The sequence below is a fragment of the Taeniopygia guttata genome, chromosome 12 (assembly GCF_048771995.1).
Source record: "Taeniopygia guttata chromosome 12, bTaeGut7.mat, whole genome shotgun sequence".
NCBI lineage: Eukaryota > Metazoa > Chordata > Aves > Passeriformes > Estrildidae > Taeniopygia > Taeniopygia guttata.
In genome coordinates, this window is record NC_133037.1 from 20,301,468 (window position 1) to 20,319,753 (window position 18,286).

Consider the following 18,286-nt stretch of genomic DNA (forward strand, 5'->3'; position numbering starts at 1 on the left):
AATGCAGGTGCTTTATGTCCATGGATTATTATTTGTGCTGTACTGCAACAATCAGATGGGCAGTAGGAGAAATTCTCAATCATACTGTGTATGGGGTGTTGCTTCCTCTCAACTTCTCACCCCTGCCACCTCTTAGATGACACACATTGTTTCTGTGTGAGGAAGGCCAAAGAATTTAAACTTCTCTCCCTCTATTCCCACTCTCCTTGCCCAAGTATGAGACAATCTAGCTTGGTTTGTGTGGATGCAGGGCTTGCGCTGGCCCTTGCCTGAGACACAGCTTGCACATCAGTTGAAAAGTTCTGTGGGTGACACTGTTCTCTCTGCTTGGCTTTTAAAAGCTTTGTTCCTTTCTCCAGACCCTGACTCCAGAGAGAGCCAAAGACTGCATTTGTTGCCTCTGTTTTAGTGCCTTGTCTGAGGCTGTTTGCTTTTCCAATGTGTAATTTCAGCCATGCATGTCCCACTGACTAGGAGGGAAACCAGGCAGCTCACTGTCTGCAGGACAAATTGGAGGCATACTAACTGTGAGGTTGGAACCACAGATGGAGCCAAGGGAGCTGAAGCTCCAAATTCAAGCTTTCAGCCTCTTTGAGCACTATGTTTAAAACATTACACAAACTTACTTAAAGCCAGAGGTGCTCCTGCTGACAAGCTGCAAAATGAACACAACTCTAACAGCAAGGTGTAGTATTTGTTGATCAGCTACAGGGTGAGCTTTACTCTGAAATGCTTTGTAAAATCAGAGGGAAAATTTATTTCCTTGACTGTTCCTAGCCACAAACAGATGCTAATAAAAAGAAAATATTTTTATCACTACAACTACAGCAAGGTAATTGCTGCCTGAATTCAGTTCCATTACTACTTCCATCCCACATAGGAGATAAAACAAAGCTCTGTATAAATGTGTCAAATACCAAATGCAAAACTGGATACGAGGAATCTCCTTTCACCATTGTCATTCTTCAGTGCTAAGGAAGCATGACAGATATTTCTAGTTTGGATATAGATGTTTTTATCCCTTGATTTTCATCACACACAAATGCTAGTTAGCTTCAACAGTGCATTTAGAGACAAAAAACTCTTATAAGTATTTAAATTAAAGATAAACCCCCCTGTGCTATGACAAGGAGCTTTACAATTTTTCAGGCTAAAGAACATCTACATTTTCACAAATTCCTCTATCCCATCAATCCAGAACTAAGTTTGAAAAAAAAAGCTTGAACCAGTGGCTCCAACAATTGCAATATCCAGCCTCCTTTGCAGTTCTATATATTTAACAGGAAAGTGTTTTCCCTAACAACAGCAAAATACAACCCTTGCCTATATCTGTCTGAAATGTTAAAAACCTAAAGCATAACTTAATTATCCTTGTTTTGTCCCCTTTTTTTGCTAAAAATTTGAATGCAAAAGGAATGAGCTTTAACATTTGCTCACAACTGTATCAGCAGTAAGTACTGATAACAAGGTAACAAGGTAACCTAAAATCTCTGAGGCTTTGTGTCATATCCAGAATAGGAAATTTAGTTCTGTTGTTGAAACCAAGCCAAATCCTTTGACCCATTTCTCACCTCAGCATATTTAAACTTATGCTTTTCTTTCTCTGTGTGTTAGCCCTCATGAATGCCATCTTACCTGGCTGCTTCCTTGCAGATACAGAACAAGAGGTTCACTCTTAGGGATGGTCACCCACATTTTGTACCAAGTCTTCCCTTTCTCAAGAAACTGGAGGTAGCTGCTGAAGAGGCTGTTTTCAGCCATAAGGATGCCTTGCTTCTGGATGAAGGGGAAAAAATAAAACAGAGCTGTTTTCATTTATGTTTAAGCATGCAAAATACTTAGAATTAAATATAAAATACTGAAGTGGTGCAGAGTCAAATAACACTTGAGGGCCAATGTTGGGTAGGCCCTAACCAAATAAGAAATCAACAATTATTATATACTAATCATGATTAAGAAATTATTATATACTGATAATTATTATATACTAATATTAATTAAGAAGTAACATAATTCCATGTAACAGAGGCAGAGGCTGAACCACCATTGCTGAGATCTTGGACATGTTTAGGTACAAAGCTGACAAAGCCCCCAAGCAACAGAGTTGCTACATGGAATTAAAAGTGAAAAAATAGATCCTATTTTTTGAATAGTTACTGTGCACAGCTCAAGATTGGAAATACACCATAATAAAAAGAAGTCAGAGGGTTTTCCTTCTTTTTTGTAAGTTTGGAAGCTGAAGCTTAGCTGCGAAACATGTATGCACACCTGTGTGATCAGCATCCTATGATGAACACTCACTATCTACAAACAGCATCCAGGCTGCAGGTGTGTTCAATAAGATTTATAGGTCAGAGGATTAAATAGCATATTGGGGCAGAAAAGAAAACAAATTTGATAGTTTTTAATAAATACACTAAAAAAGGAGAGACTCTCACAAAGTTTCTTAGCCAAAGACTGTACCTCTGCAGCTAGTCTTTTCTTCTGTTCCCCAACTGCTTCCACCCCAGGGCTGCAGGGGCTTGCTGGGAGCTGCAGGAAACACTCTTTACACACTCGATTATGGCGGCTGTTATCTGCTAGTGGCTTAAACTCAGAGCATTTTGCACAGATCACCTGTAACAGACAGATGGTGTTTAATTAGTCATGTTTAAAACACAACCCTTTACCAAAGAAATTGACTTGCAGAATGGTTGTTAGTAAAGCAAAACTCTATGAAAGATAACGTAAATGTAAGATAGAGAGACCAATATAATATTCACTATATCTACCTCCATTAATAATTAATGTGCTTGTGATCCCATGCCATATAGCAAAATACCAAATAAAAGAAAACTTATGTCTTTGGGGAAATACTGTGTGACTAACATCATGCAAGTTTGCTCTTCTTGTCTTTTCTTACAAGCTTTTATAAGTCAAAAAGAGCTTAAGTTGATGAAGAAATTAGTGCTTTTTAATGGTCTAAGAAGGACTGATTTTCAGAGTGAAAGTGGCTGATATTCCTCATCAATCAAGTCTCTCAATTCTTGGAGAACTGAGTAATCCAGAAAGTACCAACTATTTTAAGAACATAGTCCAATATATTATCCATTAAAATTTATTTGTCTGCCTCAGCTGCCAAGAGCGTGCAGTGGCACATTGGGCCCGAGGCACCAGTGCTTGGAAACAATGCTGGATCTTCAGCTCCAAAACCTGTTTTCATGCTAAAAATTTGTCTCTAATACACCTGCTCCAGGGAGAGAAACTGTCCCCAGAGTGTCAGCCTGATGGACATGGATTCTGTACAATAATAACCAAAAACCCACAGCACACACATATGTTGTTACATGGTTCACTGTAAGACTTAATTACTATTTGAAGAGGACTGCCTTAATTCAGGGAGTGTTACCCAAACAAAAGCAAGACAGCATTTTTAGCAATATGATAGTCTTTCCTTGAGAAAAATTAACTTCTTTAATTCAAATGCTATTGCCACACCACAAAGCATTGCGCAACAAACAACGGTTTAACAATAAATTATTAATTCTGTAATTCTTGTTATCTCTCTGTTCCCGGGAGAAAGACATTATTTAGTTTCTTTAGTAACACTGACTTTCCAATGGGATATTTTAAACCCCCAGAAATGTATTTCATGATTTAATAAAAAAACCCCCAGAAGGTTGAAAACCCCAAGTCTATGGTAGAAATGCCTCCTCCACAGCAATTTAATTTCAGTTACTGAGACTGAGGTTTCTTTAAACATCTTCACTATACATTTAGATCTCTCTGCAGCTGAAAATTTATCTCTACTTCAAATGACTAACGTTATTTAAATAACATTACTCTTACTGTTACATTAGGAACACTGAATGAGGTTTCAAATTATTTTGCAGAAATCCTTTTCATCTTGGCCATGGTTATGATTTACAGAAAGGAAAAGGCAATTCAGCCATCAATAAATGGCTCTAGGGGAGATGGCTAAGGGCCTTCAGCAACCCAGCCTTGCCTCTCTGAGACGGATTTTATTTGGTTTTTCAAGCAGGAGGAAAACACTTTTGCACAACATTTATTTAGGGAAAGAAACGCAGAATCACAGAGTATGCTGAGTGGAAAGGGACCCGCAAAGATCACCAAGTCCAGCACCTGGCCCTGCAGAGGGTATCCCCAGGAATCCCACTCTATGCCTGAGAGTGTTGTGCAAACACTCCTGGAGCTCTGGCAGATTTGGTGCTGTGACTGCTTCCCTGGGGAGTCTGTTCAAGTGCCTGACCACTCTCTGGGGGAAGAACGTCTTTCTAACATCCATCCTAAACCTGCCCTGACACAACTTCAGGTCTTTCCCTTGGGTTCTAGAAAGAGATCACAGAAAGAGATTAGTCTGCCCCTCCTCTTCCCCTCAGAGAAAGTTATTGACCCAGTGAATCTCCCCTCAGTCTCCTCTTCTCCAGGCTAAAGAGAAGTGCCCTCAACTGCTCCTCACATGGCTCCACTTCACCATCTTCATTGCCCTCCTTTGGATACTCTCTAATAGCTTAGTATCATCTTTAATATTACATGTTCAGCTGTTCATTTTAGAAGAGCTGCTGTCTGGGGGAAGTGAGGCTGTCTTAAGGCCATTGCTTCTGCAAACAAACTATAATCCCCTCCACAGATACACACCCACCCCTAGGAAAAGCACCACCTTTCTTTCTCTTCACTGAGGCACTGAATTTGCCTTTAAACCAGCACAAACTAGGACTCTTGCACCAGTTTTGCTGGTTTTCCCCCCGATATCCAGAGAGTAAAGCAAGTGGAAAAACCTGCTCTGTCAATGACTTGCCATGAACCAGAATGTCTTTTAGTCCCTGCACTGATAAAATTAAAAATGGTCTTCAATGGTGTCTGCAGAAGAAACTCAAGAGCTGAGCATGCTAGGATACTTACTGCCCCACACTGCTTACAATGGTGCCGCCTCTTGGTGATGGAATTGAAGCTCTCGCCGCAGCTCTTACAAGATTGTTTCTCTTTGTCTCGCTTGGATTTGGAAGATTTCCTAGAGGAATCACTCTGAAATTAAAAGTACAAATATGTGATTAAAAAATAATAAAAAACAATGGCAAAATTGTTCATAGAGTTCTACTGACAAAGATCCTCTCAGGGGTTCACACCATTTTGGGAAAGAATTTGCATGACTCCACTGCTTGCCTCAGCTGGAGGGCTGGCTCAACCATCAGGGGGTCTCGGGAGGACATATTGTGGTCTCAGCTCCTCATCTTCTTACTGCCACAGAGCAATCCCCTCTCCCTGTCTGTCAGTGAAGAGGTGGAGGAATGGCCAAGGTGGGTATCTCAAGAAAACTTCCCCTTCCAGCACTCACCTCCTTCTTTTTCAAGATACATGTTGACTTTGTGAGTGCGCTGTAAACTTCCCTCCCTTGCTGGGAAGATGTGAAGATCTGGGAGAATATGGCTTGACTGAAGAAGTGAATGGTGCTAGGAATGGACTTTGCACCACCCAACTTCAAATGCTTAATTTAAGATTTTTCTTAGTCTCCCTCCCAGCCCAAGATGAAGCATATGGCTCCTCAGGGAGGCAGGGACATCTACACCAGGGACCTACACTTATCTGGGACCTGCTGTCTAGATGGCCAGGCAAGGTTAGCCTTTAAATCCAAGCCAATATGTAAAGTCACTCAGCAAACCCTATTGCACAATTTCCTGGTAAATTTAATAGCATTACTGGATCCAGTGTAAACTGGACTTCCCATGCCTGGAGGTGTTTAAGGCCAGATTGGATTCAGCTCTGAGCAATCTGGTCCAGTGGAAAGTGTCTCTTGGAGTGGGGTTGGAACGAGATGATCTTTAGGGTCCCTTTCATCCCAAACCATTCAATGATTCTATGATTAACAAGCCAACATGCAGAACACAAAAATATAATGTGCTGTATACAGATGTCTTTAAGTGTTTGATGAATGCCAGCAATATTTCACAGTATTTTTCAACTCTGTCAGAGTACAGTGAGAACAGAAGAGTTTGCAACACTGCTATTGTAGCTGCAGAAAAGATAATAAAAATGGAAAAAGTCTTTATTACTTGGCAAATTCCAGAGAGCTATTATAGAAGAAAAACTTTTTCAACGAGATGTTATTTAACTGCTGACACTGAAAAAGAATTTTTTAAAAGTTCCTTTCCATTCCTGGGAGAGGAGACCTTCCTTCACCGGCAGTGCCCTCATCCCACCCAGTGATGGCTCAGGTGACCTTAACACATACTCTTAACACATCATCTGAACAAAGAGGCTTTTGTAGCAAACAAGGACATGCATTGTAACTCACATTGTTCATCGTAGATAAATTTAACAGTCACTTTGCGACTGTGTCCTTTATTACACAGGCTACTTTATTTACTACTGATGCCTTTTAAGAGGTGCTAACACAGAGCTGCCCTTAAGCATCTTGATAATAATGAACTTGAATAATTGCCATATTTCTCATCTTTCTCAATATAGCCAGCTCTGTTTTGAAGCTGCTGAGTCTGACAGGAAAAAACACTCACATCAAATCTATTCAGAGTCAGGATCTACTTCTTTCAGACTAGGCTGTTTTGACTGCTAATTTGCTTTTTCTCTACTGCTTTTAACTCTCTAAATATCTACAGTTTCCTTGAATTTTAAAAATCTGGTGGAAAAATAGCATATATCCCAGCAAGAGGTAGAAATTATGTGACTGCAAGATGAAGGCCTGTGGCAGGACTTTTTAGGTGAGCAGACATCTGAACTTAGTGAATTATGCAGCCTTCATTTGTTTCTGATATGCAGGGGAGAACCACCAAAAAGCTGGTAGGAACAGCAAGAAAACCAGTGGGCTTAGGAGACTGCTGTCACCATTATTTATTACTTGCTATATAGTTGGAGAATCACACAGTCTGGTTTGGGGTGGAAGCGACCTTAAAGCCCATCCAGTCCCACCCTGCCACAGGCAGGGACACCTTCCACTACCCCAGGGTGTTCCAAGCCCCAGTGTCCAACCTGGCCTTGGACACTTCAGGGATCCAGGGGCAGCCACAGCTCCTCTGTACCAGGTATTTCATTCTGTCTGGGCCAATGTTGTTCATGTAACTCATAAATACAGTCTGACAAGACTCTTACATGAGCAGACACATGAACTACAAAACATTTTCAATTCTCTTCCTTCTCATTATGCTCTTTCAGGTGTATTTTCCATTCATAAGTTATCTGGAGCAACCCACAATTGGGTTGCAATCAGCAAGTGCTTCTGGAAATGCTTGTTATAAGTGAAAAATCATTTTAAATTATATAGCAGATTTTGTACTTTGTAATATTTTTGTTTGTTTCTCTACATGGCAACATTATACTGGCAAGACATTTTCCACAGGCTCATATTTCCTTCTGCATACAGAAGTCTGAGCAGCAAGACAATTCATCAAAAGAGGTACCATGATGCTGTAGACAAGCAGATGATCCTTTCTGCAGTAGGACTTCATTGTCCAGTTATGCAAACATGAACGTAAACGCTGAAGAAAATCCCAGAAACCTCTCAGGCAGGCTGGGGAAGCACAGGAAGGAGCTCCCAGGGTGCTGGCCACCACTACCACCAAGTGGTTTGCATGTGAAGCTGTTGAGCGCACAATATATTGCTCGTGCTCCCACTGAGCTGTACTAAAGGGATGTCAGCACTAAAAAATTAATATTTTCTGAAACTGCAACTATTATTCATTATTCTCACGATATTATAAATTTTTAGCAAAATTAAGAGCCCAGAATCAATACTACACAATTTGGGCTATTTTTAATTTTGTCTTTTTGATCAACTCCATTTATTTTTCTATGTCAGGAATTAAATTTTTCATTAAATACATGATTTAAGGAAAATTACTTAACATATCAAGATATGCTATCGCATGCAAACCACTGCCACAACAATTTGTAATCAGCTAAAAAGATACAATGTTTTATTTAATTACAAATAAAATGTATATACTTAAGACCAACCAAAATTTTTATGTAGGCTTGGGTTTTTTTTTAATAGTATAAAACATCTTTTTTTTTTTTTTAGGTAGCCCACTAAATACAGCATCTGAAACTCAAGGCACAAAACACTAATCACAAAACTGACTGTAAATAAAGTAAAAATTTTTAAGTGAAAATACTAAGTAAGGACAAAAAATAGCTAGCATGGAGCATACTAATCACAAACACCTATAACTTGGATTTTTTTAGGTCAGATTGTTGTCTTGTTTAACAGCTTTGCATTGACACTGTGCATTCTACCAGAAGGTTCCAAGCTTGGCCAGAGGTCTGGAGGTGCTGCTAAATACCTCCTTTGTTCCTAAAATCATCATGCTAATACATAACTCTGTAAGTCTCTATAGGTAAAGGCATTTTTGGTGGTTGTTTGTTCTTGTTGAGGCCAATTTTCAGTAAATTCAACTAACTCTAGGCATGTCCTGAAAAATCTTTTAATCTAGAAGAAAGAGATAAGAGTGATAAAAAATAGACCTTATTAAGGACCCAAACCCCCAGTTTGACTCAGCAGCAGTCATAGCTGTTATACTGAGCAAAATGAATAGTACCTTTGAAAGTATATTTTGTTTTTGTGGCAGCCAATGTTTTACAGGCCAGAGACATATGAAAGTACTATCATGTCTTCCTCTGCAATAGCAGAAACACGGAAAGCATACTGTGGAAGAAGTGCTACTCAAAATGTGGTTCTGGAGATGAAATCCTGAATTACACAATGCAACACCATTAATCAGATAGGTTTCCTGGTATCTTTTTGCTCTTCTCCTTTCAATCAGTGTAGCTCCCTATCACAATTTAAATACATGCACACAAAACCAACCAACCAACCAAAAAAAAACCCACCAAAAATCCTCACAAAACAACAACACACAAAAAAAAGCCCACACAAATCTCCCCTGCTCCAAACCCAGTGTTACAAACTGAAGGAACCAACTCTGATGCACGTGCAAGCATACATCCACTACCAAAGGAGTTATATTGCTTTAAGTCTATTAATACTTTGAGGAGAAACCTCCACGCATCCAGCACTGTTAATAAAGTAACGTCGACTTTCTAACCCAGAAAATTGGTTGGAGAGTTTATTTCCTGGTTTTTGTGACACATCTGAGCAGGATTCAAATTTCCCGATGCTGCAAATGGCAACTAGCTGTGGGTATAGCTTCGCCAGGAAACTAATGACAGCACAGCTGAGACCACAGACAGAAGGATATAAACCCTATAAAACCTATATTGAAGTATGATTATTTTTTCCTGCTATAAAAGAAACATAACCCACCTCCCAACACTGCCCTGACTGAAGTATTAGCTTCAAATTACTCACCCCTCCTAATGCACCACCACCATCTGCCCCTGGCATTGATTCAGCTGAGCTGGTGCTGGCTATCTGAGGAGAAAGAGAATGACAGAACAGTTTCAACATGGACATTCTTCCTCAAATATATTAAACACTGAAAAGAAAAGAAAACAAAATAACAAGGGGGGAGGGTGTTGGGAAGAGAAAAGAAAGAGTTTGCTTTCAGGCCCTCAACTCTTTGCTTGTGAGCACACTTTAATCCACAAAATCAGATCACAGAATCATAGAATTGAAACGGACCTTAAAGCTCATCTTGTTCCAGACCCCTGCCATGAGCAGGGACACCTTCCACTACCCCAGGTGCACATGCTGCATATGTGCTCAGCCACCCTCAAATACGGGGTGGGCTCTGATGTGGATGATTTTACAGGTGGCACTGAATTGACAACCTGCCTTTGGGTGTAACCTGTGCCTGTCCCTTATGTGCTATAGAATGCCAGTGCCAAAGTTTGAAGGACACTTCTCTATTTGAGCCTACCAGCCAGACCAGCAAAAGCTCTGTGAAGGCACTTGATTCTCAGAGGAGCAGAATTTACTCTATTAAAACACCACACAGTTAAGTTTCTCTTTTTCACAGTGCATTTCAATCCCAAAATAAATGCAAAATGGCACCTCCATTTATTCAGTTATGGAGGTGTATATGTACTAAATAGACACAGATGTTTGCATATCTATATATATTTCTATAGAGTTCATATATAATATTAATATATATGTGTGCCACATATATAGATATATATACATTCAGTAGTATTCAATACATAAAAGGCAAATAAGCTTTGTACATTGAGTACCAAAATCACAGGCTACATTCTAAAAAGAATGGAAAACAATCTTATCTGCAAATTGATTTACGGGGAGTTTGCTAGTTTACATGAGGTTTTCAAATTAGTAGATTCTTTATGATAAATTATCCTGTTATTCCCATAGATCATTCTTCCTTTGCCAATCAGACAACATCTCTTATTTCAATATTATCAGTAAGAGCCTGAATGAGGTATGCAGGACTCCAGGCAGCTCTTCAAAATGCAGTTTATTGTATGCAAGATGTTAAAGCAGCCCACAATTGTGGGTGACAGAGTCTCTGCCTACAGCTGTCAGCTACAGCTGCAGACAAGCCTGAAGACTCTTTAATTTTGGTTACAATTCATTATATACTTTGCTGAGCATCTTAAGATGCATCTTACAGAACTACAAATCTATACCTTAACTTTTACTACAGCCTAATCATAACTATTATAATTGCCATATTCATGTTACTGTTCTCCAATCACTAAAAGTTAGTATGCTACAGTTTAAGCTAGAAGTTGTTTTTCAGTTTTCTAGCAGTGGAAAATTCTGAGACCTTTTTTTCTATGTACATCATCGGCAGACTTTTTTGCCTGTGGTATCCTTCTGCTTGGTAAAAACATCTTCATGTTTGAGGTGGGTTAATCCTTTGCTCTAAGCCATAAAAAACCCCTTCTGACGAACATACCCTTTGTTTTCTCAGCTAGCCAGTAAAACTGGCTCAGCAATTCTTTTTTCGACATCAAAACTTGCTTTCATTTCTATTCCTTCTTCAGATTCTACATTCAAAAATCTTTCTGCCAAGCATACATATCTGTGAGACTTTCTTGTCAAACTTTCATTCTTCCCAACAATTACCAAAACAGGCAGTGCATTTTGGCACTCTGGCTTCATTTCATTTTAAAGCAAGAAGGTTTAATCTCTGTTTGAGTGGCCAAATTGAAGAGCTATCTATTCTGATCCTTCATTGGATCTATATATATTCTAATACAATCAACCAACTCTTTGGAACAAGGAAAGAAGCAAATGCATCCCCTGGGGCCAGGGCTGTGACACCCTAGAGCACTTTCTCAGGGAATTGAATTTCTCTCAATTGAATGAAGGGAAGCATCACTACTCAGGTCTAACCAGCTACTTCTGCCTCTGCAAAAACCATCAACCCTTAGGTGTTCACATTATCTGTTCCTCAGTCCTCTGCAAAGGGGCTTCTTTTCACTGGAATCCTAATCAACCCAGGGTTTTACTCTGCCTAGTAAAAGGACATCTGTGTGGTGTGATGGGACCTGGAAAAATAAAAAGGTAGAGGAAAAACAGGGTTTGAAGAAGAGCTTGAGAAAACCCCCAGCAAATTTAGGGAAAAGAGTAAATTACTCTAGTTGCCTATTCAGATCCCTATGCCTGTTTGTTTATTTTGAACAATGGGCTGAAAATCAAATACCCTCTATGCTTACCTGGAAAACATTTCAAAAGGGCTTCTCCCTGTTACATTACCATTATCACTCACAGTGCCTCAGAGCTGGTAACAATACAGTTATTGACATGTTTGTCAGAACCACCCCAGATCTATCGGGAAAGAAACAGCAGCATCTAATATTCATGATTTAACTAACAGAAGCATTCTCAATCTCAAATCATAGGGATGCTACTTCCACAGAGCTCAGCTCTCTGCAGCATTTTTCCTTGCCAGCCTTCCAAGACTGGACAAACTGGGTCCGTCACCACACCAGGAGCCTCCAGCTCTTCTGAGATGAAGCAGTGGTGAAAGAGGTCCTTTTCCTTGGGAACATTTTTAGATGGTTTTAAAAACACCTTTCACATAGCCTGGAAATGCTGCAGGTGAAAATGGAGGAACTAAACCACAAAGGAATCTGACAGCTTTCTAAAAACACTTTCTAAAATTACTACTGCTACCATTACCTGGTCTGGCACTGATTGGCCATGACTCTGGATACTCCCCTCCTGACAGGTAAGAGTTCATCAATTGCTGAAGACCTGCACAGGCATAATCTAAAGACTAGGTCAAATTTCAGATCTCTCCACCCTCCACCTCCCAGAAACCACAAATCTTCTGTAGGGAGATTTCAGGCTGACACCAACCCAAAATGCTGGTATGAGCTCACGTGAGTCAGTAGGGAAACACAAGCATAGTCAGAGTTGCATGCACAGGTCATAAACTGCAACCAGTCCTAAGCACTGTAACCGAGAAGGTGTATGGCCAAGATGGGAAAGAACCAATTAACTCTTTTTGTACAGGCTAATTTCTAGTAGCTGTTACAGATGCAGACAGGAATCCATGAGTGCATATCATGGATTTATCACTATTTCTTCAATCATGAGAGAAAAAAAAAGGGCCACTTTTTCCTCTCAAGCTGCTGCCCAGTATTCCATAGATGCTATGTCTGGTGACTACTACCTATGCAGTGTATGGCAGTTAGAATGTTCTCAGTATTTGTCCAGTTTTCCTTACAGAAATACTATCAGCTCGTTTTAACTGACAGCAATTTCTGTCACATTTAGCTGTGACACCAGTTTCAAAGCTGATTATCTAGAGAAGATAATTTCCTAAAAATGTGGGTTAAAATGCTGGCATTAAAGAAATTACAGTACAGACTGCATTAATATTTCAGCCAGGGATAAACCAGACTCGTGTTCTGCTTGGCTTTCATGAAGAGTAGAGTATAAATATGAGGCTACACCATGAACACAGAAGCAAAATCAAATTGAATTTACAAAGCAAGATAATAATAATGGACTTGGCCAGATGCCATGTTTTAATTACATACAAAGAAGTGTGCTTATTAGTTTGTTTATTAGATTTTTTTCCATCAAAGCATTGTGGCTCTGAATGCAGCCATAAGTTAACTGTAAAATACAGACATGAATTGACTATTTTCTTTTTTTTCCCAAGTAATTTTAGCTGATGAATAGTTCAGGATAAGTGAACTACGCCAAATTCAGAAAATGGCTCATTGCTGGCAGTTATCCATAGCAGGATTCTGGACTCTAAGGAGTGTTGAGAAGACCTTCACTGTCAGTCTGATTATGTGGGGATGAAAGGCATATCCAACATCTCTCCTGAGGCCCCATGGAAATCAGGCACATAAAAAATCCAGATTACTGAGTCGCCAAATCAGTCCTGAATCTCCAACGAGAGATGTCAAAAATGGTTAGGTACCAAAACAAAAAAAACTCAAACAAACAATTTAGGAGTCAGGGGATGGGGAAGATAAAAAGCTCCTAAAGTTCAATTTCTGCAGCTGGACCTTCTCTCCCTCTGCTCCAAGATCTACCATGTCTGAAGTCATAAAATCATAGGCAGCACTGTATGATATTCCTAAATATTTTGCCCTTTCAGGCCCCATTCCTCTTTAGTTTGTAGCAAATGCCTGTGGCTAAGGTTATCACCATCATTTTCAAGTTGAATGGAGAGATACAGTCCTGATGTGAATATTTTAAAACAAAATTCCTAGCAAACACAGACTGATACTTTACGGCTGTAAAGAAAAAATAAAATTTCAGGCTATATTATATACATAGTTGAAGAGTATTTTTCTGAAATAAATTAACTATCTATAAGATAGTATTTTAAGATCCTTTTAAAATGCATAATTTTCCTTCTGAGTATTTAAAATATTTTAAATAATAATAAAATAAATTCAAAGAAATAATCCCAAAGCACATCTCTGATGAGATGGGGGAAAAGTAATGAACAAAATCTCCCAGGGACACAAGTAACATTCCAGACTGCTAAGCACTCATAACATTGAGGAATTATACCTGTTCTGCTAAAAAAAGCCACCAGCCTGGAAAACATGCCTGATGAGTCTCTGCCATTGAATTGTCCTGGGTAATTTATTCTGTATCTGCATGGCTGAGTAACTGTGACTGATACACATTTGAGAGCCAGAGAAATGGAGATCACTGCCCTGTAATGTCATATAAAAATCCAGAACAAGACTCCACTATTTTAAAGTTAGCTGTGCAAGTCTTAACTGTAAAACTGTCCCTTGGTAAAACTGTTCTGACAAAGGAGAATGAAGCACTAGTACTTACTGAAGAATCAGGAGGATGGTCCTCCTCTTGTGAAAAAGAGCTATTGAAAGCTCTGAAGGTCTCACTGTTCTGTTTGTGCTTTTCTATTGTGGCTTGAATGACCTGAGACAAAGATGTCAATAAAGATAAGAAGCATCACAAAAAAAAAATTCTCTCATAGGAAGATGGATAGGATTATCATTTGGTGAAAAACACTTACACATGTATAAATGAAAGGGATACTTAAAAACCTTAAGTGGTGGTGTTAAACCCATTATTGTTTCAGTCAAGAACTAAGACTGCCATCAGACAGTGTCTCTACAAGTCAAACTGGAAGAATATACAAGGTCTGATGCCTCAGGCTCTTCTCATACTGGGCTTGAGGAATGCAGGAAAGGGGAGCCCAGCTGGAGTCCCCAGATACTTTCTGGGGCCAGCTGGTCAGCACCAGGACCCTGACTGAACTCCACACTTCTCCATGAGCAGCTCCACCACACTGGCCCACCCAGCTTCCCTGCACAGCCACGTTAATTCAGAACCCCAAAACGAAAATTTCAAAGGCTGCCTGCATGGTGATTGCCCTCCTTATCATTGTTGCTTTGTACTAACATGAATCCATTCCCTCTTCTCCTCTTCTGTCCTGTTAAAACAAAAGAAAAATAGAGAAAACATCATCATTCTACTTAAAATGTTTTCAATAAATTAGATTCACAGCTTCACAGCTTTATATCCATTATATTTTTAGCTTTGCTATCCATTATTTTAAAAACAATGGTAATTATAGACAGTAATTATTACCAAATGCCAATAATATTTGAATTGTTCACACAGTGGACCCTACAAACACTACTATAAATACTGTAAGCATTCAATAAAGGCAATCAACACACTTTGATTAAGGACCAACATTCTCTTACATATCTAAGTTACCCACCTCTGCTGCTCACCTCGTGATTTAAAGCTCTGTCACACTAGCACAGCCTGTAGATCAATTTCTCCTCACATATTCACAAACCTTCAAAGACAGAACAAGTATCATACCTGGCTTGTAGTTCCAATGATCTCTTTTTTCCTGTTATGGAAAATGTATGAGCCACATTTTGCTTGGCAATTTCTTGGACCTGTAAAAAGCACATGAGCTTTTTAGTAATTGACCTTGTTTTTCCAACATTTTAAATTATGTACAAATATAGTCCTTCTTCGAAATGCTTACTCTAAAGGATCATTGGGAATAAAGTATAGAAGCAGAAAAAATAAGGGACTGCTTCCATAGTTACCTGTCTTGCTACAAAACTTGTGTGTCTGTATCACCAGTCAGACTTCTACAGCAGCAAGGGGAGATGGCTCGTGTGCCGGCCAAGGGACAAGGTAATGCTCTCAATCCAAACATGTCACATAGTCACCATTATTCTGCTCCCCTCTGAATGATTCTTATAAAACCTCTAAAAGCCCAGCTGTCAGAGATTGAAATGTTATAATTTATGTCTTAAACATCTTAATGAAAGATTTTTGCTTGTTACAGCAAAACTGCAAAAGCTGCAGAGAAAACCACTAAAACCCTGAATGGAGCCCTACACAGCTCATTGATGAAGATAAGATAAAGTGACTCAGGGGAGAAGAATACATTCAGAGAGGGATCAAGCTTAGCACCTTCAGGGTGGAGAGGTTTTGAGTGTGTGATGAAAAAGCCTCTGATCCCAGCAGTGAACACCTATCCTCTGCTGTGCAGAGGAGCTCAGCTGTGGGCCCCTTCACCTTGGCAAAAGCTGCAGCCACATGAAGGACAGCAGAGTCATGGCCCATCAAAGACCACCCCGCAAAGGGGTCGCCAGACCCTGCACCAGAGATGATGCAACAGATCCATAGTGTTGCAAAGGACAGTGTCAAGTGTGCCCTATGCAGGGGAGGCATGTGGGCATTCCCACCTGGCCCAAACCACTTTATTAATGCACTGGATTCCATACTTTACAGCGACAGATGTCAGGGTAACCCTCACCACCAAGTGGAGCAGATGGAGGGAGCAATGAGATGTTGTTGAGACCCTGGAAAGGGTGATATGCTTCCACCTAAACCGTGTCACTCTCTCCCTGTCTCCCCATGCATGGACACATTTTTCTATTTCTGTCCTTATTTTCTCTTTCTTTCTCTTTGCCTCTTTTACAATTAAATGCAATATATCACTTTTTTTTGGCACCAACATCTAACTTCATTTGGTTTTAATCAAGTTTCAGGGTATATTTTGAACCTTTCTGGGTTTGATCCATTTTATTCACAGAGGCTTAGTTTCCTTTGGTCTTCTGTGTTAAGCTGGTTTGTAACACCAACCAACCAAAAACACTCAAAAAGAGATAGAATCATAGAATCATTAAGGTTGGAAAAGACCTTCAAGATGCTCAAGTCCAACCATCAAAACAGCACCATCACATTCACCACAAAACCATGTTCTCAAGTGCCCCATCCACGTGTTTTTTGAACACTTCCAGAGATGGTGACTTCACCATTTCCCTGGGCAGCCTGTGCCAGGGCTGGACAACCATTTCAGTGAAGAAATATTCCCTAATATCTGGTGCAACTTGAGGCTGCTTCCTCTCATCCTGTCACACGTGAGAAGAGGCCAACCCTCACCTGGCTACACCCAACTTTCAGACAGTTGTAGAAAGTGAGAAGGTCTCACTCCTTATTTCCAGACAGAATCGCCCCAGGTCCCTCATAAGACTTGTGCTCCAGACTCTTCTCCAACTCTGCTGCGCTTCTCTGCACATACTCTGGCACCTTAAGGTCTTTCTTGTAGTGGAAAAGATGCATTGATCCAAAGGGATCCAAAGCTAGGTTTTAAGATTCTATTATATTTTTACATAAATATAATGTTGTCGTGGTTTGACAGCATGTGTTGTTGTGTTTAAATTCAGCAGGGATCCAAAGCTATCAAGAACATTAAAAAAAGGGAAGAGATTCAAACCTGTAGTCCTGCAATGTCCATCTTCTCTCGGACACTGAACTTCTGGCCGATCAGCCTCAGCTTTGGCACACAGTACAGCACCATGCTGTTAAACTGCAATAAGGCAAGAGTTTTAACTTAGGCAGTTACATGCTGGACATAGCCTGCACTGTGAAAGTTAAGGGCTCTAGTGTGTTTTACTCTAAGATATAGCTCTCAAGAAAAGATTTAAGGTGAAATTGAGGTGAATGGGTCATTACAGAAAGAAGTGGGCAGACAGAAACACCACGTCAGCCAGTCACTTCTCCCTTCTGCTCCCCCTCTGAATTGGACTGCCTTGAAAGCATGAGAGCTCTTTTCCCAGTGCTAGTGAGAGCAGGCCATCTCCTGCAGGAAGGTGGTTTGGCTGGAAACCACCTCCTGTGGCACTCTGCAAAAACTCAGCCTCTGAGGAGGGAGATGGGAAAAACCCCTTTGGGCCAGCAAAGGCACAGCATGGAAGAAAGAAGGAAATCCTTGAGGAAAAAGCTACAAGAGAAAACTGCTACTCAGAAGAAGTAGTTGGGCTCAGCTGGTGAATGCCTTTTGGCTTTAAGCCTAGGAAGATGGAAATATACCACAGAATCATAGATTCAAAGGATGGTTTGGGTAGGAAGGGTCCTTAAAGTCTATCTCATGCCACCCCCTGCCATGAGAAGGGACCCCTTCCACTAGACCAGTATGCTCTAAGACCCGTTCAACCTGAGCACAGCCCTGAAAATAGAAGAGCAACTGAAACACTCACCAGGAATAAATACCTGTCCTGTGCTGTGCCATTCTTAGCTGAAAGTTTCTGAATGTGTCCTTCTTTAATGAGCTCGTTGGCTGGGTTAACAATATCCTCTTCACCACCCAGGCGCTCATAGACTTCCAAAAGCTTGTGCATCTTTTCCTGCCAGTACAAACCCCCAGCAATTTAAATAAATAAATAACAAAATTATTCCATGTTTTCTACTGCCCACTGTTTAACTTCTGTGGTAAATGTATGTAAGTTGAAAGAAAACAGTCTTTCACTTCCACTGTAGCTTTGCATTTATATTAAAACCCATTGCATACTCTTCAGTGCTATTCCCCACTCTGGATTAGTCACACTGGATTAGTTATACTTGGATTGTACCATTTAGTGACACTTTGAG

The 18,286-nt window shown here is 40.1% G+C and overlaps 1 protein-coding gene across 20 annotated transcripts in view; it reads right to left on the reverse strand.

Moving 5' to 3' along the window:
- The window catches only part of FGD3 (FYVE, RhoGEF and PH domain containing 3), a 96,439-nt gene that overhangs the window by 5,549 nt on the left and 72,604 nt on the right, over positions 1-18,286 (reverse strand). For 18 of the 20 annotated variants that reach the window (XR_003962610.4, XR_012057854.1, XM_072934629.1 and 15 more), the window contains 9 exons: positions 17,896-18,042; positions 17,133-17,225; positions 15,215-15,294; positions 14,783-14,813; positions 14,195-14,296; positions 9,320-9,382; positions 4,903-5,025; positions 2,464-2,616; positions 1,636-1,776 (listed from right to left, as the gene is read on the reverse strand). Coding sequence is in view for 18 of the 20 variants with exons in the window: in XM_072934629.1 (XP_072790730.1) it covers positions 1,636-1,776; positions 2,464-2,616; positions 4,903-5,025; positions 9,320-9,382; positions 14,195-14,296; positions 14,783-14,813; positions 15,215-15,294; positions 17,133-17,225; positions 17,896-18,042 (933 nt within the window). In the remaining 2 variants the exon portion in view is untranslated. The remainder of the gene's footprint in view (positions 1-1,635; positions 1,777-2,463; positions 2,617-4,902; positions 5,026-9,319; positions 9,383-14,194; positions 14,297-14,782; positions 14,814-15,214; positions 15,295-17,132; positions 17,226-17,895; positions 18,043-18,286) is intronic. The other 2 variants (XM_072934625.1, XM_072934627.1) reach the window with 1 other exon arrangement.